This window comes from Lytechinus pictus, chromosome 12 (genome assembly GCF_037042905.1).
Source record: "Lytechinus pictus isolate F3 Inbred chromosome 12, Lp3.0, whole genome shotgun sequence".
Classification (NCBI taxonomy): domain Eukaryota; kingdom Metazoa; phylum Echinodermata; class Echinoidea; order Temnopleuroida; family Toxopneustidae; genus Lytechinus; species Lytechinus pictus.
In genome coordinates this window covers 27794722-27816353 of record NC_087256.1, presented here as the reverse complement: position 1 = coordinate 27816353, position 21632 = coordinate 27794722, and the positions used below count along the sequence as shown (strand labels likewise).

General features: G+C 37.1%; 1 protein-coding gene across 5 annotated transcripts in view; it reads left to right on the top strand.

The window, feature by feature from the left end:
- Positions 1-1221: 1221 nt before the first annotated feature.
- The window catches only part of LOC129272359 (condensin complex subunit 2-like), a 36273-nt gene continuing 15862 nt past the window's right edge, over positions 1222-21632 (top strand). For 4 of the 5 annotated variants that reach the window (XM_064107172.1, XM_064107173.1, XM_064107174.1 and 1 more), the window contains exons 1-10: positions 1224-1328; positions 8612-8858; positions 12433-12517; positions 13167-13259; positions 16585-16699; positions 18084-18139; positions 18621-18692; positions 19628-19823; positions 20799-20887; positions 21342-21580. In XM_064107172.1, the coding sequence (XP_063963242.1) occupies positions 8614-8858; positions 12433-12517; positions 13167-13259; positions 16585-16699; positions 18084-18139; positions 18621-18692; positions 19628-19823; positions 20799-20887; positions 21342-21580 (1190 nt within the window). In that variant the 5' untranslated portion in view covers positions 1224-1328; positions 8612-8613. Of the gene's footprint in view, positions 1329-8611; positions 8859-12432; positions 12518-13166; positions 13260-16584; positions 16700-18083; positions 18140-18620; positions 18693-19627; positions 19824-20798; positions 20888-21341; positions 21581-21632 lie in introns of all 5 variants that reach the window. The other variant, XM_064107175.1, reaches the window with a different exon arrangement.

The window sequence follows — 21632 nt, the reverse complement described above, 5'->3', positions numbered from 1 at the left end:
ACAAAAAAAAATCAGCTTTTAGCAGTCAATTGGGGGAAATGTGAATGAAAAATAATGTTCCGTCCCTCCTATTTGCCTTTTGTATCCCCTTCTCGTGCCCTCCACCCGCTCGATCGCTTTGCTTTCTCGCCGAGGATCTCACAACGTCACAAAAATTGTGCTCCGACCTTCAAGATTTTGCCCCCTCAAATCTTAAAGTGTTCCGGCGCGCCTGTCTTTAATGTCTTGCAACGTAACTTTAACTACTAACTATACCGTCCTTTATTCAATAAATTGAGGCAAAACATCTTAATGGTTTTAAAAATATACTTTATTGAGGGTATAGTCAGTGGAGGGATGATCAAGATATTGTGATTGGCGATGGTCAAATAAATGAATAGATAAAAAATCTGTGAACTATAGGCGCGTTAATTATTTATATTAAGCATTATGTTGTACAATTTCCATATTCAAGGATAATTTTTTTTTCATCGTTAAGTGCCAGAAAAGAAGAAAAATAGGCCTATAACTATATTACAAAAACTTTGACAAACAAAAAAGGAGTATTTTAGAAACCGGACCCCAGCCTTTAAATTGGCGGTTCATCTATCACCCCCCCCCCCCTCCCCCTCTAGCTCCCCTGTCATCCGCCATGTCCTGAAATAAATTTTGGTGGAGCTTTAATAGCTAAATGGTTATTTCATAGTGGAAAGACCTATACAAAAAATTTTTTCGCCCCCAATCCAAGTCATAATTTGTCTTTCCTGTCAGTCTTTATTTTCCATTTACTGCAATGTGTTTTCTCCCGTTTTTTCTTCTAATTTCCTTTCCTTCCCTTTTCCCTCAACCTTCCCCGTATCTTTCCCTTTTTCCGAATTAGGCCTGGACTTCCTTGCTCCTGCCCCATTTTTTCAAAATATGGGTATGAAATGGGATTTAAAAAATGAATTTTATTTCAAATAGGGCCTAGGCACTGAAAGTGCGAGCGGGGCCGGGGGTCAATAATTAGGACTCGGACAAGTGTATTTTTAATCAGCGCAATTTTACTCTAGATAAGCCTGCGAATGATTGTCGACCGCTCACTGCCAAGAATTCTTAATAAAGCCCCCCCCCCCCCTTCACCTGCTTCCCCGCCCGGGGGGGGGGGGGGCGATTCGAACGAGCGCGAGCTAGCTAGCTACAGCAAGCGATCGAGCGAGCGGCGCGAGAGAGCGCATGGAGCCAAGATTATCGGCTGCGCATGCGCACCTACTCAAATGTCTTCAGCGCCATTTTCAATATTCGCAAAAGTTGTTTGTAAACAAGCCGCAAGTATTTGTCCTTATAAGTCTATTGAACATTTTATTAAGGTGAGTTTTTTTTAGCTATGTACTAGGCCTAAATTTGTAATTGGTTAGAAGGTGCGCCCGAAATTGTTATTATAGGCGTAGAATAGTAAACGTAACAAGTTGCAGTTTCTTCTAGATCTAGGCCTACTGGAATCTTACATCAGTCCCACCTATTAAATTCTGTGACTGTTAATGTTATTTAATACGAAGACTGTTCGGACAAAAAAAAACATAAATTAAAATCATCATGCTCTGGGTTTTCTTGACATACATGCATCATATATTATATCACAAATAATTATGAAGTTTTTTATTTTAATGTTGTTTGAGAGCAATTTTTAAACAATTGAGGCCTGAGGCGTGCTAAAAAAAACAAAATTAAATAAAAATGACAAAATACCGTATGGGTACTAGTATTCAACCCGGCATAATTCAAAGATTTTGACATATTCCCCAAAATATTTAGAAATGGGGAATTTATCTTAATTTCACACCTTTGTTATTTCCAGGGTAATCTGTTGTCGATATTTTCTTTGTCAATCTGTCGACTGTATGCGCGGAGGGTCGAATTATGCGGCGATGGCCTTTTGCACTGAATGGTACTAGTATTCAACCTAGTGAGGATTGATAGCAAATCTCAAAAGGGTTTAGATTGCTAAATTAGATCTAGATCTATGTAAGACTCTGGCTTTGATTAATTCCCTGTTTGGTCTCATCTCAAATGGTCTAGTCCATAGTCGGATGGGACAAGGGCAGATTGAGAGACAGGGCCATCTTTCATCGCTAGGTTGAATACTAGTACCGACGGGTTGAATACTAGTACCAAAATCCGTCGCCGTATAATTCGATCGCCCGCGCACACAGTCAACTGGTTGAAGAAAAAAATAACGGAAAAAGAATAACCAGCATTTGCTCTTGGAAATAAGACGGGTCTGAAATTCAGGTAAATTCTATATTTCTATATATTTGAGGAAACTCTCCAAACGGGTTGAATACTAGTGCCCTTACGGTACATAAGTTTAACATAATTCAATTGCCATGGCCCATGTCCATGAATCATGAAGGCATGATTGCATCATTGCAGTCAAAAATCCTGATGGGTTGACTTGGAATTCTGCAACCTTTACCGTTGCAGGAAATATTTTTTACACCGGCAGTGCAGAACAGAGGCAGAGGAAACAATCTAAAAATTTCTTGAAACGATCAAGACTGGATGTTTGGAGTAAATTTTTCACTCAAACAAGAGTTGTAAAAAAAATGTAAATTAGACTAGGCCTAAGCTAAGTCTAAGTTAGATCAATGGTCATTTTGCCTCCGACGAAGATTCTGCTAGGATCGAAAGCTTAGGCCCCTTTTTGACTTTCTAAGTTAGATCGACTTAGACTAGAGAGAGAAATGACCGAGATAATCTGAGATTTTTGCCTTTTTTTCATGTTTTTGCAATTTTGTGGCGTGTCGTCTGTCGTCCGTCCACAATTTCAAAATGCTCCTTCGCCATTTCAATTCTGTTTGCTTTATATAAAACTCATTAAATATGCTAATTTATATGCATTTTTCAAAATTCACAAAAAATGCTTCTTTATTTTTTGACCGATTTTGATTTTTTTGCTTCCATCTGGTAGAGCTTCATGAGGTTCACTAAACTTCTACACAGAATTTTTAAATTTGGAGTAGAAAATTATGCTAATTTATGCGAAATTAACTCATGCATATTTTTTAAAATTCACATAAAATGCTTCTTCTTCTTTATTTTTTGACCGATTTTGATTTTTTTCTTCCATCTGGTAGAGCTTCATGAGGTTCACTAAACTTCTTCACAGAATTTTTAAATTTGGAGTAGAAAATTATTTATGCTAATTTATGCAAAATTCATAAATCACAGAAAATGCCTCTTCTTTATTTGTTGACTGAATTTCAAAACGCTTCTTGTTCATCATTTAAAGTCTGATTTCAATTATGTTTGCTTTATATGATAGCATTAGGTGGGGGATTTAAAACTTCTACACAGAATTTTGAAACTCATAAAATATGCTAATTTATGCGTATTTTTCAAAAAATTCTAATAAAATGCTTCTTTAATTATCGACCGATTTTGATTTTTAGAATTTTGAAATTTTCAGTAGAAAATTATTCATACCAATTTATGCAAAATGTATTCATAAATCACAGAAAATTCCACTTCTTCATTTTTGTTCCATCTGAGAGCTACATGAGGTTCACCAAGGTTCTACACAGAGTTAAGAAATTTTGACTAGAAAATTATTTATGCTTAATTTATATGAAATTTATTCATAGATCACAAAAAAATGCTTCTATGTCATTTCTTCATCAATTTCAATTCTATATCCTCAATTTATGTCACCAATGTAATTCACTACAGTGTCAACTGGGCTGAAATTAAAATTGTGTTAAAGGAGAATAAAACCCTTGAAACCAGCTGAATCCATATCAAAGAGAAAAATCAAAGAAACATATTGTTGAAAGTTTGAGCAAGATTGAATGAATAATAAGAAAGTTATGAGCATTTGAATATTGAGATCACTAATGCCATGTAGATCCTCCCATTGGCAATACGACCAAGATCTGTGATGTCACACACGTACAACTCCCTCATTACTTTAGTACTTATTTCACTTATATTCTCATTTTTATAGAGTCTATCACAAGGTGAGGTGTTCTCTTTATGAGAGGACAAGTACAGAGGTTTCACAACATTATATCATTGATGAATCGTTTGTCATATGATTAGAATGAGCAAAAAGAGATGTTTTGGGGTATATTTTCAGTGTCCAAAAGGGGAGAGTTGTTCATCTGTGCCATCATAGATCTTGGTCGCATTGTCAATGGGAGGATCTCCATAGCATTTAGTGATCTCGACGTTCAAATGCTCATAACTCTTCTATTGCTAGTCCTATTTTACTCAAACTTTTGTTGATCTTATTCTTTGATTTTTCTGCTTTCACAAAAGCTAACTTGCTCCAAGAGTTTCATTCTCCTTTAAATTTCGTTGCGAGATGCCGGATGAGCTCCACATCATTGATATGCTAGTTTTTTGTCTCACCTGCATAGCAGAGTGAGACTATAGGCGCCGCTTTTCCGACGGCGGCGGCGGCGGCGTCAACACCAAATCTTAACCTGAGGTTAAGTTTTTGAAATGACAGCATAACTTAGAAAGTATATGGACCTAGTTCATGAAACTTGGCCGTAAGGTTAATCAAGTATTACTGAACATCCTGCCTGAGTTTAATGTCACATGACCAAGGTCAAAGGTCATTTAGGGTCAATGAACTTAGACCATGTTGGGGGAATCAACATCAAAATCTTAACCTAAGGTTAAGTTTTTGAAATGTCATAACTTAGAAAATATATGGACCTAGTTCATGAAACTTATACATAAGGTTAATCAAGTATCACTGAACATCCTGCATGAGTTTCACGTCACATGACCAAGGTCAAAGGTCATTTAGGGTCAATGAACTTTGGCCAAATTGGGGGTATCTGTTGAATTACCATCATAACTCTGAAACAACCAAAACATTACTTTTTTTCTTTCCAGGGCTCTTTTTGGAGAAACTTAAAAATTTTCCAGGGCTACTTTTTCATTTTCCAGGGCTCTTTTTCCACTTTCCAGGGCTACAATTTCTGGAGCTATTTCGCGGCTTTTTTGCGTTTGTGTGTGTGTGTATGTGTGTGTGTGTATATATATACACGGTAGCTAGCATATACCAGGGAAGTATAACACTTCCCTGGTTTGACCTTCGCATTGTTTCTTCGAAGTGATTGTTTATGATTTTAGTGTTGTGATGATAGATTGATTTTGATGCTTGAACGATATCTGAGTTGATTCATGGACCTAATACAGACCTATTCAGATTAAATCATGGAGGTAGAACCTCCATGAATTAATCCAAGTTTGAATGTTTGATACTTGGTTGACGTGAGCTTTGCGTGTTTACTATTTAGTGTTATAGCCCATTTGCTAAATTAATCTAGAAAGATCTGTATTCGTGTCTAAAGACAATGTAAAAGAAAAAGAAAGTTCTGAATTTGTACAATTCTGAGGTAATTTATTTTATCATACAATATAGGTACCTGCAAATGTTATGAAGTTGAACAAATATCCTTCGTACATATTTGACTGAAAGTTATTTAAATGACACTTTTTAAAAAAGACTTAAAATTATTCATACAAAATAATGATATAAGTCATAAAGGTAATTGAATTGTTAAGCGTTCGTATCAGTTACACAGATTCATGACAAAAAGGCCTACCAGAACCAAAACTGGCAATTTCCATCATCCATCATGAATGCCTAGCCTTGCACGGCCTCTAATTGAAATGAACTTATCCACGTCTTTGCAAATTTTACCTGACCTAATTTCTCCACACAGTGAGAGAGGCCATGTGGCAGCCAAACCAAAACAGAATGAAAAGGGCGGCAATCTCGTACCCCCCCCCCCCCCCACCACCACAAGAATATCAGATTTCCAAACATGTGCTTCTCAAGATTGTGCAATACATGACGGAGACAAAGAAAGTTATGTAAACAAATTGCCGAGGGTTGATGTCCCTGAATTAAGGGGCTAGTCTACGTTTTCAGTCACTTAAGAAAATGGCGAACTGGCCAAAGGTGAAATACATCATTGAAAAAAAAATGAATGTTTGGATTAAAATAACGAAGATTAAATGAAATATGACTGAAAAATATCCATAGTTGAATCTCTACTTTTATTACTGACAGAACAATAACATCATTTTTTTTATTAACTTCTTGCCAATATTCCAATAAGGCAAGACTCCCATTTAAGACTAGCAAGCAAACGTTATCAATGGGATTTTTGAATGAAAGAAAAAAAAATCAAAGCGTGATTTTTTTTAAAGGGATAGACGAGACTCTTGTTTTGAACAGAGATATAAAAATATTTAAAAACAAACAAGAGGTGATAAACACTTCATTAAAATTATAATGAAGTTCGTAGTGAATTACAACTTGTAAAAGGAGAAATTAACAAGAATAATAGGGAAATAAAGTTTGGAAGAAAAGAAGGAATGAGGAGAGACAAGCTTTGGGGGGAAGGATCAAGATGGGTGGCTGCAGCTCGACATGGGGCTAGAGAGTGTACATAAATGGGAGGGGGGGAGCAATCATCTATCAAGTCGCCCAAAATCTTACACCTTCAAACTTCTCACACAATCCACACACAAATCCCAGTTCATGATACAATCACAAGTGTCGCTCAACACATGCGCACGTGGTCTCTACTGGCATTTTACAGTCACACACACAGAAATACACACTACACACAATGCACACGATGCATCCCCATACCACATGCAGTCACACTGAGCCTAAAGCACACAAGCAGAGAAACGTTCTGCTCGAAGTGTATGACTCCTCGGCTCCAAATTCTACATTTATTTTATTTCAGTGCTTGGAGTCGGCGCTGGGGCCGATTTTCGTCCATGAATGAGAGAGCATGGCAAAGACTCGAGTCCCTTTATCTCAGAACCGCCGCCGCTTGGTACTCGAGTCTCCAGAGATCAGGGTCGACTCCCCGACTCTGGCATTGAGAATCGGGTAGACTCGATTACCCGGCGCTGGCTCCCAAGCCTAGTTGACGGGGGCGATTATGAGTTTTGCAGTCGCCCTCGTGTGAATGTTTTTAGCCCTTTTCCGGGGCTCTTTTTGGACTTTCCGGGGCGAATTCGCCCGCCGCCCCCGTGTAATTTTTTGGTTGCTCTGAAAGTTTATGGATCTGATTCATGAAACTTGGACATAATAGTAATCAAGTATTACTGAACATCCTGTGCAAGTTTCAGGTCACATGATCAAGGTCAAAGGTCATTTAGGGTCAATGAACTTTGGCCAAATTGGGGTATTTGTTGAATTACAGCCATAAATTTGAAAGTGTGTTGGTCTAGTTCATAAAACTTGGACATAATAGTAATCAAGTATCACTGAACATCCTGTGCGAGTTTCAGGTCACATGATCAAGGTCAAAGGTCATGTAAGGTCAAAGAACTTTGGCCACGTTGGGGGTATTTGTTAAATTGCCATCATATCTCTATAAGTGTATTGGTCTAGTTCATAAAACGTGGAAATAAGAGTAACCAAGTATCACTGAACATCTTGTGCGAGTCATAGTAGTTTTCAAAATCAGCACTGCTGCTATATTGAATCGCGTGATGCAGGTGAGACGGCCAGAGGCATTCCACTTGTTTTTTTTTTTTTTCAATTCAATCTAGTATGTGAGGAAATGAGATTTCAATCTAAACTCAATCCTATACGCAAAATCACTTTGATATATATTTTCCAATATAGTCTACATACAACATTATTTTTCATGAAAATATCTCACCCAAATCACCAAAAGAACTTAGGCAGGATAATTTTCCAGTAAATCAGGGTGCAGCGCAAACATTTCATCACTTTCTCTTTTTATTTCCCAAGAAAAACAACACATGTCTCGCTAGCTAACACTAGGCCTTAATACGGACAGCGCCATCGATCATGTTTGAGCCTACAGTCAGTATAACAATGGCTGATATTGTGAAGCTGCGATACCCGCCGCGATGATCTGATTGTGAAACTTTGTTTCATAGAGTAATTCTCTTTCTTTTGAGGTATGCTCGATGTATACCTCAACCATTTTAGCAAGTAAATTATCCAAGAGTTTTGGCCATTGATCGATTTCATTTCTGTAAAAATACCGCCTATAATTTGCACTGACACTGCAGTGGATACTGTCTGTACGCGCGCCAACTACAATCTCCCTCTCACGTCCCTGCGTGTAGCTACCGCCGTTGGGGAGCTGAGGCAGCAGCTGCGTGAATGTAATATTGGGTCTCCCAGATCCGGATAAATCCCTTATCCGTATGGGTGCTGGTCCCAACGTGTCCGGAAAAGAGAGGGCGGACTGTACATGTAGGAGTGCCCGTGGGGCGGGTGCATCAGTGTCGGTCACTTTACCTTGGTCTGTCCAAATCCAAGAAAAGTGCGTCCTAAATCTGATGAGGTTGTACGTTTTGACATAAAGCTATGAAGTGATTTTTAAAATCTGACTCTTCTCAAAATGCAAGGCTAGATCAAGATCTATTTTGTTTTTACTTGTTAAGAAAAATGAGGGGAAAAAAAATCAATTTGAGACTAGAATCTACTCCACCATATCTTGGCGTTTTTATCTAATGATGTTAGTTGCACAATGTTAATGGGGTAATCGCTCTGTGAGGTAAATGAAACCATTCTGTTTTTTTTTTATGTGCTTATATAGTTATGCATTCATTTGGAATCTCTACTTCCCAGAAATGTCGAGTACACCTCAAGGGGAGGTTCGGACTCCGGTGAGCCGACTGGCATCCACAGCCGGACTGTCGTCAGACTACATCTCCCCCACCACCCGGCGGAGACCCATCCCCCTGACCAGCCAGTCTTCTATCCTCTCCAACTTTGCGGAGAATGATGACGCTGCAGAGAAGAGGCAACGGAGGCACTCCCGTGTCATGGAGATGCAACGTCACCTCCAGAGCCCCGTCTCCTCTCCATCGGACAGGCAAGTAAATTGTGAAACCCGTGTGTGCGTTTCATTACAGGACAAGTCCATGATGTCCATCCTCAACAAAAAAGTTGATTTTAATAAAAGGAGCAAGGGTGGGGGGTTGTTATTCAAAGTAAGTCAACCTTTAATGGTCTGTGTAGATAAGTGATCCATCTGTACATTATTTTTTGTTTTTTGTTTTTTTAATCTTTACCCTGTTTGTTATTTCTTTTCCCTAAGAAAATAAAGATTGTGTCACTTCAGAAATTGGTTTCAGGATTATGAACCAAAAAATTGCACTATTCTTCAAAAATTAAGAATGAGTGGGATGAAACATACTTGTCGCTTAATCTTTGCTAAGATGACAAGAACTTGTATCCTACGTATGAAATAGGAAAATCATCATTTTCCTCAAAGTCAGATATATTTCTGTACATGGAAGTTGACCATTAAATGGAGGCAAATAAAAATGCAAGCACAATTCATGAAAATTTGAGACTGATTTTTTAAGACCTAAGAAGGCTGTGAAATTTCCAAATTACGATATCTTTAATTGAGAGATTTTGGCAATTCTAAAAAAGGACAAAGTGAATCAGATACACTAATTCTATTTTTTCTTTGTTGTCATTCAAATGAAAAAAACAGAATGACTAAAATCTCTTTATTTTTATATGAATAATGGTATTTTAACACCATTTATGTTTATTTTTCTCAGAGCAATAACCTTTAGCACCCCAAAACAACCTTTTTTGGGAGGGGGGGGGGGTGAATGCAAATTTTCTCTTTGCTAAGACATCTGTCAAATCTGATTTGATAGTATGTTTAATAAGAAAACAAGCTATAAAAATGGGGTTAATAAAAGAAAAATTAAATATAAGTGTTTTTTCATGTTGTTTTCCATAGATCTTTATCAGTGAGTTGTATGGTGTCCTGATAGACAGATTGGCTAGTTTTAGTGCAGAGTTGTTTAATATTGTCTTGTGGCCAAACTACGTCCTTTATGTTCTTTTTCTTTTTTCTTTTTGACCATTAGCCCAACTGAAAGAAAGTAAGACTTCTCATTCCTTTTCTTCAACTGTGCCGTGATCTCTCTGTGTGTTGTCTTGCATTCAAATTTGAATGTATCTAGAAATTATATTTTCCTATTCAAAACCTACTTACAGTTATTGTACTTAAATAGCCTCATATTATAGCCTGGCTTCTTTGATTATTAAGTGGCTCCATGTATGTTCATGAAAGGAAACCTTTTATATTTTGAAAATGAAGTATTTGTAGCAGTATACATGAAAAAATGTCAATTTTAGATGCCTATACAGGTCTGTTAATTAAAAGAGATACTGTAATAAAAATTAACTTCAACAGCTTAATTCAGCCACCTTTGATAACATTAACTTGAGTTCTGAAGCAATTAGGTGTCATGAATTTCTTTTACAGAATGCCCCCATTGTGAAAATGTAGTTAATGTTCCCACTAGCAAGGAAACTAGCTTCTCTATGCACTATGCAGTATTCATACCCGGGGGGGCCACTTACATTGACGAGTGGATACCATGCGCGACCAAAAAAACACGTAAAAAGGATGTCTTTTTCAAGATATGGCACGTTCAGAGCTGCCAAGTAGTACGATTTTTCCGTATTTAGTACGTTTTTGCAACCAAAATACGGCAGTACGTTTTTTCTTTAAAAAATACGTTTTTTGTATTAAAAAAAAAAAAAAAAAAAAAAAAAATTACAAAATCGAAATTTATTGAGAAAAATCATCTCTATACATGTCTCCATTTCATAAAACGTACACAAATATGGTTATTAGATCAATTTAATTTCAGGTAACTTGTTTTTTTTTTCAATCATTTTGTAAAAACCAGGGTGAGATATACACAAGTTTCAATGTTTTTTTTTTTTCATGCGCCGTGATGGGTGAGTGCGCCAAGCATTTTATTATGAAATACACTTTTTTGGGGAAAATACAAAATATTTATCTCACACGGTAAAAATACTGATTTTTTTGACAAAATACTGATTTGGGGAGATAAGAATACTGAAAATGCAAAATACAACTTGGCAGCTCTGCACGTTACGTACGTAACGTGATTAGGGTGTCAAAAACACAAAAAATATTGAAAAAATTGTATCTATTTCGCTCGGAAAAATATACGTGTTTAGGGTCAAATATGCGGGGATGATAAAACAAAATCAAACTGTTTTATAAAGGATGTCCTTTTTGCCCCAACACTACGTGTTTAGAGTCCGATTTGCGCGAGGTGTGGAAGGTGGGGCCGTACTAAACCAAAATAATGGTGTCTAAAGGTAAAACCGACGACCGACGGACGCGTGACATAACAATAGAATATCTCTGTACTTGTTTAGGGGTTCATTTCTGGGAATACTTGCCAATAGTATTTGTTTCAAATACATGTTAAGGGTAGGGTTTCACACGCCAATACTTGTTAAGGAGTGCATTTTCAGAATATGGAAAATACGTGTTTAGGGTGCTTTTCAAGACCCCGTGGTCGCGCATGGTATCCACTCGTCAATGGAAGTGGCCCCCCCGGGTATTCATACCAACAATACATTGTATGTAGCCAAAATTATGATACCAAGATCAAATGGCAAGCATAACAAAACAATCACAGTACTCTATTTCTAAAGTTGTTTTCTCATTTAATTTTCAAGACTACCAATCCAGTGCAGTTGCCTAAATTACAGACCACCCAATGTTTAAAAGCATGTAGGAGGACACTCTCCCTGTGTCTAGACTATCTAAGGCCAGAATTCACAAAGGTGGTTTTGAAAACCCACGGTTGAGTCCACGGTTTATGCAGATTTCCTGTATAAATTACGCTTAATTTAGCGCGTATCGGGCACGTGTATAAAAAATGTCCATTGCTGATGCACGCTTTTGTTACAGTGCGCCAGATTGATACCTGTTACCATGGTTAGATATGCTATTTTATTCATAAGTCCACTGTTTGAAGAGTGGACTCATTAATTCAAAACAGTGGACTCATGAATAAAATAGCGTGGATAACCACGGCAACAGGCGTCAATTTGGCGCACTGTGACAAAAGCGCGCATGAGCCATGAGCATTGGACATTTTTTTATATATGCGGTAAATTAAGCGTAATTAATACAGAAAATCTGCATAATCATGGACTCAACCATGGGTTATCAAAACCACCTTTGTGAATCCGGGCCTAAGAGTGTCAGATCTATAATTTTGCACAATCCTCATCTTGATATAAACTCCTCAGAATGCACATTTGTAATCATCAATGTATACTCAGATTGCTTATGGTTCATTCAAATTGTATGCGAGTAATTGCAAAAGATTGAACTGCCATTTTAAGGCACAATATTAAGACAACTTAGGCAAAATATGTCATCTAAAAATCATTCGTAATGTTGATTTATAACTTTGTATTGCTGTGTGAAATTGAAACTTGGCATGATAATGTTTAAATTGCTGTGGATAATGTTTGCGAGTCTAATTACCTTCGAAATGCATGTGGTTTCATTTTTTACAACCTTAGGGGAAAGATTGCTTACTGACTATTTTAATTATGTATAAATCTATTTTGGTGCCATACAGGAGGAGATCTCTACCCCTTAGTGGTTTATCAACTGGTCAGCTGACTGATCATTATTCAAACTGTATCAAGCTCTCTGCAGAAAATGTAAGTACCGGGCCCTGGTGTCAGTGGTGGGTGTTTTATAGAGCTGTTATGAGAGACTTTACGAACGACTAGTGATCCTTTCTTAGGAACTAAATCAACGCTAATGGAAATTCGAAAGAAAGGATTATCAGTCGTTCGTAAACTCATTTGTAACTTTAAACAGCTTTACTAAACTTAATAAATTCCATGACATTTGCTGCGGTGACAATTGCTCCGCTGCAAATTCCGCTCATTAATGGAATGACCAACTTCATCCCTGGATTTGACACGACACCCAATCCTAAACCTAACAAAAACCTATTGCAACCCTAACCCTACATCTTAGATGAAATAAAGCCCAGAGCAACTGTCGCCAGAGCAAATGTCTTGTCACCGTTTAATATGTCATATTAGGGTATTTGATTATAGCTATCAGATATGGTATCCCAATATTTGAAAGCTGTTTAGGTAGTCTTTAAATCGTCTTCCATGAATGATTGTCCAGCATACATTCGACAAGACAAGTATGTATGGGATTTCAGTTGCTCTATTTCTCTAGTTCAGCCCTATTTGATATTGGAAAGTATCTTTTCTATTTAACATGTCCCATAGCATACATCTGTACAAGTCTGTTTACATTTGTGTGATGATATTTCTTTGTTGTTCGTAGAAAATCAATTCCAAGAATGCTTTTGGGCTTCACCTGATTGACTACATGGCAGAGCTTCTTAAATCGAAGAAAGGAGAGATGACAAACTTCCAGGTCAGTACTACCTTTTACTTAAAGGGATCGTTTAACTTTGTGAGCAGCTGATTAAAAAAATTCTCAAACTGAGTTGAAACGTGTGTATGAGTGCCTGTATTTGTCCTCAAAAACCCTGAAACAGACCACAATATAGGATGAAAAACTCTAATTTAGATACAAGTAGCAATTTATTAGCCTGATTTTGAGAACCGTCTAGTAGACGGGTTCAGCTTATGACCAGTTTTCTCCAATTCAAAAAGTCCGTTGGCTATTTTGACTGCCTTCTGTTGTGTGTATCTCCTATACACACGCTATTAGCTGCACTGTACATTCAGTGTATACCTTGTACACACTGTAGCAGAGCTTCCAAGTCTCCCGGATCCTGCGGGAGAATACTGGATTTCGATCGAATCTCCCGTTCTCCCGACCCCATGCTAAAATCTCCCGGATAATCGTGATTTTTAGCTGTTAAATTGTAAAAATTCATACAAACGGCTGTTTTACAAGTCTAGCATGTTCAACTCCCTTTACACCCACGTGGAACCTCCGAATCACATTTTCATTTTATCCAGTAACTTTTACCAGTTTTTGTATAATCGTACATTGATTTCCAATGTTAATGAAGATAATTCTACAAAACGACTGGTGAATTAGTCTAACAAGCCATTTTATTTCCGGGTTCTGCAATGTGTTGCATGGAAACACTTTAGCGGCACTTCATGCACATGCCCCCCGATGCACCCCGGCGCGGCCCTGCCTGGTCTCCGGTCAGCTACGCCGCGCCAGGAGGCTACGAGAAGGGAAGTCCATGAGCATTGCGGGGCATTTTTCGTAAGCTTTTGTGCGCTTTATTCGAGCTGAAACTGTGGATCAATCATGGGATTAACAAGTGGATTACTTTCAGGAATAATTTTATTGACAATCCTGAAGAACAGAAGCAAAGTGGATATTTTTTTGCCTACTAAAGTTTCACTTGGGTTGATCGGATTCAAACATTTTCTCTTTCGTGAGTGAGCTAGCTTAAGCTTGGCGCTGGTTGGCTGAGCTGTGCAGTGCGAAGCACGCCCCGTCCCGATTCGTCAGTGACCATGGAGATCATGGAGATGGAGTCATGCAAGACCAAGACGACAAAATGTTTTTCGAAGTTTAAAGAATTTTCAAGCGGAATGGGACTGTGTGACAATTTTCACAGGAATCACTCAGATAGAGACTTTAATTACAGGCCACATAGACTAGAGTCTATAAAGTCTTTACAGGGCCAGGCAAGCTCATGTACCATGTTTACCACTAAAGTTACTGAAGCCCCTTCCCCTCTGGACAATTAAAGGTATTTTCATGTTCAATGCATTCTTTTATGAATTATTGAAAATATAAAATGTTGTTTCTTAATGTGTTTTGCTATCCAACTCCCATCCATGGGACAGCGTTCCGCCGCGCCGCTCCCTCACAAAACCATAGTACATGTACCTCCGCAAAATCTACTGGATTCTATCTTCCCAATGTTGGCAGCTCTGCTGTAGGTCATGCTGTGTTCTTCTAGAATTAATGTGTTGTGGTGCACAGATTCCCTGTATACACATAGTCATTGAAACCAACTCCCAATTATTTTCAAACTTTGGTTTACATCTCCAAGGTTTTAAAATTGATCCTGTAAATATAATACTTTGAAACTTTTGGGATGGTATTTTTACACTATAAGCCTAATGTTTAGCCCATTTTCAGGAACCAAAAGGAGAATTTTTTAAATCAGAACAAAGTGAAATGATCACTTTAAATTGATTATATTGCACTTGTTTTATTAACGTTCTGTTTAAATTGTAAAGCGCTTAGAAGCTGTATTGTATTAAGCGCTATATAAAAGCTCCATATTATTGTTATTATTATTACTGGTAAATTGCCAATTCGTCTACCGCCAACTCATCCACTCACCATATGGTCTACCTTCATAATTTAGTCTAATGCTGTTCCGTCCATCAACATTTGGTCTATCAACCATTTGATCCAATAACCATTTCGTCCAATAATCACTTTGTCTAATCACCAGTTCGTCTATTACCATTTCGTCTAATGACCAGTTGGTCTAATACCCATCTTCTTTCATTCTTTTTGCACAATCTAACACTTAGTCCAATTGGACCAAATGGTATGTGGACTAAATGGCTATTGGACCAGCTGGTTATTAGATGGAATGGCATTAAGACTTACTGAAAGTAGACCATGTGGTGAGTGGACAAACTGATGGTAGAAAAATGATATTAGACGAGTTGGCGATTGAACGAATTGTTATTAGACGAATCGCATATAAACTATTGATTTATCCTCCAATACTTGATATATGCAGGGGTGTCATGGTCTAGTGGTTATGACTCTTGTCGTTCAATCAAGGGGGCATGAGTTCAAATCCAAGCCATGTCGTGTTTTCCTTCAGCAAGAAATTTACTCAAATAGTGCTGTGATCAACCCAGGTGAGGTGAATGGGTACCCAGCAGGATTAATTCCTTGAATGCACTGAGCGCTGGAAGACAAATCAAGCCTAACATGGGGAAGTCTTTCTTTGAAAAAATGAAGTAATTGCGCACCTCGGAATAGATTATTTCTAGATAGATGTCACTATATAAATGCCTAGATTATTATAATGCTTGTCAGTGTCCCTAGCAATTGACCATTTTGGGTCATTTCAGATTACACAAAATACAAAGGTCTGATAAAAATGTGTATAATTTTAGGAAAAAGTTGCAATCACCTGCATTTGGATTGATAGAGTATGTTTTGTATGTTATTGAATGTGAGTCATAGTGAGTATAAGTGTGTTCATGAAAATGAAGAAGGCTTCAAGATTATATCATTCAGTCTTGGCCCCGTTGCATAAAAGTTACCATTATGGTAGCCTTACCATCCAAAGGTAACTTGTATGGAATCCTTGATTTTGATTGGCTGTTGATCAGCGTTACCATGGTAGTTACCATTGGAGGGCAAAGTTACCATAATATAGTAACTTTAATGCAAAGGGCCCTGATCTGATATAAATGTGATCTGTTGTTTAGAAATAGATTTTGAGAAAAGAACAATGGGTCTGAACTAATGAAAGTAACAACTATGAATATCAGTAAATCCATAAAATAAACACTACTTTTTACACATGGGAATATATATCAATTTGCTGGATAAATGATGTTTTCTAACTGTTTTCTGTTATTAGGTTGCTAGTGTAGGAAACAACTATGAATATCATTCAATAAATCTACAAAATAACTACAACTTATTTAAATATGGGAAAATATAATATAATGTATCAGTTTGCTTGATAAATGATGTTTTCTAACTGTTTTCTGTTTGATATTAGGTTGCGAGTTGCACCCTTGATGCCAGCGCTAAGATCTATGCAGGCAGAGTGGATGCTATTCACGCTGAGACGTACAAGATGCTGGGAGGACTCGGACATGACAGGCAGAACAAACGTAAGAAAAATATTAATGACTAGTTGTTCAGCGCTTGTTTCATTGACATTGAAATGCTCTTGTGGTGTTGATATTAGTGAGCTTTGTATTTCTCCTCCATGAAAGGAATCTTCTGATTTTAACTGCCCATGGACAAGGAGGGGAGCACAGGGTCAAGAGATAATTCTGTGTCATGGGCTTCGTTGTGAAATCTGAAGCTCCTTATTGTCATATTGTTGACAATCATCTAAACAGTTCTCCCTCCCTTAGTCTTATATTCTAAGTGTTGTTTAAAGGACAAGTCCACCCCAACAAAAAAACTAATAAAAACTAAATGAAATATTGTCTAATTCAAACAATCAAAAACAAAAGAAATAGTGAGGGGGGGTCATCATCGACTGTCTGATTTGTATGCCACTGAAATGTGCATATCACTGTTTTGTGAAAAATAAGCGAAACTTTAAAATGTCATAACTTTCTTATATTACATCCGATTTTGATGAAATTTTCAGCATAATGCTTGTTTGATTTTTTTCTATTTATTCAAATCAACATTTTTCTGGGGTGGACTTGACCCTTAAAAGGCAGTGACAAAGCATGTTAATATGTGTATAATATCAAATCTAAAGATCTATTTCCAACCCAGCTAATAACAAAAAAGTCAAATTTGTATTTGTTGTCATTATGTAGTATTGAGGACAGGATGGGTTACAAGAGTCCTTATCAAATTTCTTGTGTTTAGTGCCTTTTTATGTTTTCTATTTCCATCTGCAGGCCTCAGAGTAGACATTGTATCATTCCATATTTTACCCATTACACATACTGTAACAATAAAACTGTTAAGGTGGACCTTCCCAGCCCCTCAATTTTAGTATTTTGGGATGCAAGGCCACTTTTTTCTTTAGAACCATCTCTATATTATAGCAAAAGTAAGGAATGGTAGAAAAAGGGCGCTAAAAGTTGAAGGTGTTAGTGAAAAGGGAGCATTTTGTTATCTTTAGGCCTGAAAAATGAAAACAAAGTTTGTTTGCTGTAATAGAGGAAAAAAATTATGGTTGGTCGGTTAGTATTTTTTGATTATTTTTTTCTCTACGCTTGATACAAATGGGCTTCTAGATCAATTTTTGTATGGAGATTAAGGCACAAGTGTCTTCTTAAACTATAGATGATGTTTTATTGTCCCATTTGCCAATTCTTTTTATATAAAAAGCTTAAAATGTAGAAAAATTAGACTAGAAATTGAATTTTGTCCCCAAAATTGAATAAAAAATGAAAGTAAACTGGTGATAGTAGGGTCAATCAGGTTACAGCAAACAAACCCTTTTTAATACCTTCTGTTGCCATCTTTATAGTAATAGTGTCCTGACCCAATTTTCCTATTTTTCCTGTCTTTCTAATATGATAGAATCAGAAGGAGACGCAGAAGGAACGGAGGCTAATGACGGGAAAAAGAAGAAAAGAGTGAGTACTACTGACCTACGTCCATTGGGACGATGGGGATTTCTCGCAAAACCAACAATAAGGAATAAGTTTGGAGACTTCTCATTGAAAGTATATTAATGTTATAACGGAGATTTCCTACAGTTGTCTTAAAGGTAGATCTTATGACAGTGATCCATTGACTTGTCAATTTTGATTTTGGGAAAATTATCCCAATTTATTATAAACATGTTGTGGAGTGGCTAAGAGCCCTAAATGAATATAATTATTATCAATTACTTATTGACTATGGGGATTTTAAATGTTGTTGGAAGGTGGTGTTGAATACTATTTACTGAAATGAGTGTCATGTTTTAAAATTTACACGTTATATCCATATTGCCACACACCAACTCCAGGGTGTCAGGAAATTTAGGATTTCAATTCGATTTTGTTGTTTATGTTTGTAGTTTTTCTTATTTGAATGAAACTGAATGACGACCAACCTACTTTATTCCTGCAGGCCCGTCATTCTAACACAGTGGAGACCAACCTGAAGAACATCAATGTGACTAAACTGGACCTTGGATTTGAGGTATTTACATCGTTGTCATAGTTACTATTATTTTTTTAATACAGTGATTCCATTGTCCATTGGGATATTGATAGCAGGGTAGGAAATTAATTTTGTTTTTATGAGCCTTTTTTTTTTTTGGGGGGGGGCCATATTGTCAAAAATGCTAAGTTTTGAGAGCTATTTTTTTCACTTCAAGGGCGACTTCTTTTGCTCGACGAGCAAATGCCGTAAAAGCATATCTTATTATTCTGCTTAATATAATATATTGATTTTCTAAATGCTTTTGAATATTGTTCGTAGTATGGCAGATCTTGGGGGCATCTTTAGAAAAGATGGTCACCCCAAAGCAATCAATTTTGCAAATTTCAGGGGTGATTTTTTTACTGTCATGGCAAAGTCTTCTGTCGCCCTTCTGTAGATCCCACACTGATTGATAGACTGTGGATAATTTGTTAATGGTTGTATTCCATTTCCAACCCTAGAATTTTGTAGATGAGCAATACTAGTAGTGGTAGTAGTTGTAATAGTAACACTAGAAGATGTAGTAGTAGTAGTAGTAAAATAATAGTATATTTAGTTGAAGTAGATGTAGGAGTAGTAGTAAAGGTAGTAGTAATAATATGATAATAGTACAAGTAGTAGTAAAAGTAGTTGTAGTAGTCGTAGTAGTAGTAGAAGTAGTAGTAGTAATAGTTGCTGTAGTCGTAGTAGTAGTAGTAGTAGTAGTAGTAGCATCAGCAGCAGTCATAACACTAGTAGATGTACTAGTATTAACTGATGTGGTATTATTATAACTGGGGTGTTGAATAAAAAATGGTATATTGTAATCCAATACAATAGTTATTTCAGTCATCCATGCAGAATATTTGAAATCACTTTCAATAACCAAAGTTTGGCAACTAATTTCTTACCCGACATAACTTTCTCATGACTTTGTTGTTTCTTTATTCCAGCCTGATCCACTGTTCCAGCGAACCTCGGCAGCTTTCGACGAGGGCGGGTCCTTCGGTCTCCTCCTCAACCACCTCCAATGCCGAGACGACGGCTGTGAGCTGCTCCTCGATTCTAATACGATCATCAATAACGAGGAGGAACCATCGAAATCAGAGAAAGGCATACAGACCATGGTTGACATGAGTGAAATAACAGGTAATGCAAGAGTAAAGATATACCAATTGTAGTAACAACCTCAACATGAGTTTGAACAGAATCCAATAAATATATAACTCTAGTGTTTCAGTTTGTATGAATAAACAAAAACATTTGCCAAATGGCTCTGGAAGAAAATGCATAATTGCCAAGAAATGAGCAAAATAAGCACGGAATTCCATCAGATGTCTGGTATTTTTCCAAGAAATATTGATACACTGTCCCACATATGCTTTTCTGTGTTAGTCATCGTCAGAATTATGGGTTTTGAGCCAAGATTTCATGATTTCACAAAGATAAGTTTGCATAAATGTACCAGATCGAGATATATGATAATATGGTGACAATTAACCTTGATTTAAAAGACTTTCTCATGAAATTATTGTTTGCTGCAACTATATTCTTTTACCTTTAATACTAAAAAGACTAGACTTATATGGGCTATTTTTGAAGTGTTGAGGATTAGAAGGCATGATCTCTCCCTTCTGATCTTGGTCACTGTTCACACGAGCACATCAAAATTTGAGTGCACATTCCATATAGCATAGATTACGAGCCTGCGTTAAAAAAATGTCCAATATGATTACTTTCTATTTGATATTTGGCACGAAAACATTATTTGCACATTGAATATCCAATTTCACACAAGATTTTACTGTTTCTTTTGCAGATGTCATTTTATAACCTTCTTGATAAATTCCACGCTACTTTGAATTTATCTTGAGGGTGAAAGAATATAAAACCTTTCAAAAAATAATTTATGAGAATCACCTAGTTCGGTAGATGAAAGATTTCAGATTGACATAGCACCTTGGAGATACATACCTCATGGATCTTTCTGAGGTAAAATTTGATGTTTTCACTCTTTACTCTCGATCATTCTTTTTCCATAATTTTGTGAAGTATAAGGAAAACAATCTTTCAGGGGCCACCATTTCAATTTCTTTTCTTTTCCACTTTGTTTATGTACTGTAGAAATATACAATGGAGTGAGTTTAGAGAACTTGCAGATTTGTCCGGAGTTTGCCGATTTCAAATTCACAGACTGGAATGCAGATGGAGAGGTAAGAGTGAAGCTTCAGGTTATCAAGTTCTGGGCCCCGTCTTACAAAGAGTTGTGATTGATCCGATCAACCACAACTATGGATGGCCAGACACACCAACATCTAACTGCATGTTTGTTCAAAATCTTTTCTAGATATGTTGTATACTCATACGTTCATCGCTGTCTTGACAATTGGGTGTGCCCCTCTTTGTTTACAAAGGACATTGTGCAAATTTCCTGTAGGAAAAGTTATGACATTGATGGATTTGATTTCCATATTGTTGATGTTTATTAGATCAATCAGTCACAAATAAGGGACATTTGTATATAAAAATGGCAAAAGAAAGATAGAGAGAGTGCCAAAAATAATCGAAGCCTTGATTATCATTAATTTGGGAGAGACTTCTGATTCAATGTGCTATAGAGGAAATAATTGTCTCAATTCATCTTTGTTTTTCTTTCGTTTATCACAGGAGGGTGTCACTTCCATGATCAGCAAGATGGCCGCCGACAGCAAACAAGCCTTCGACGTCCATGCAATCCCCGAACCCTTGGAAGAAGAGCCCGTAGATCACATGGGTATGGGAGGAGACCATTTTGAAGGAGGGGGGTTTAGTGATGATGATGACGGAGGGGAGCGGCTAGACCAGCCCTCGATGTTTCACTCGGATAATTCCGATGCCACCATCATGATAGGTCGTTCAGCGTCAAGGTAAGGATTGCTCACTTTGCGCTTGTAACGATTGTCAGTCTCCTGCTCTATG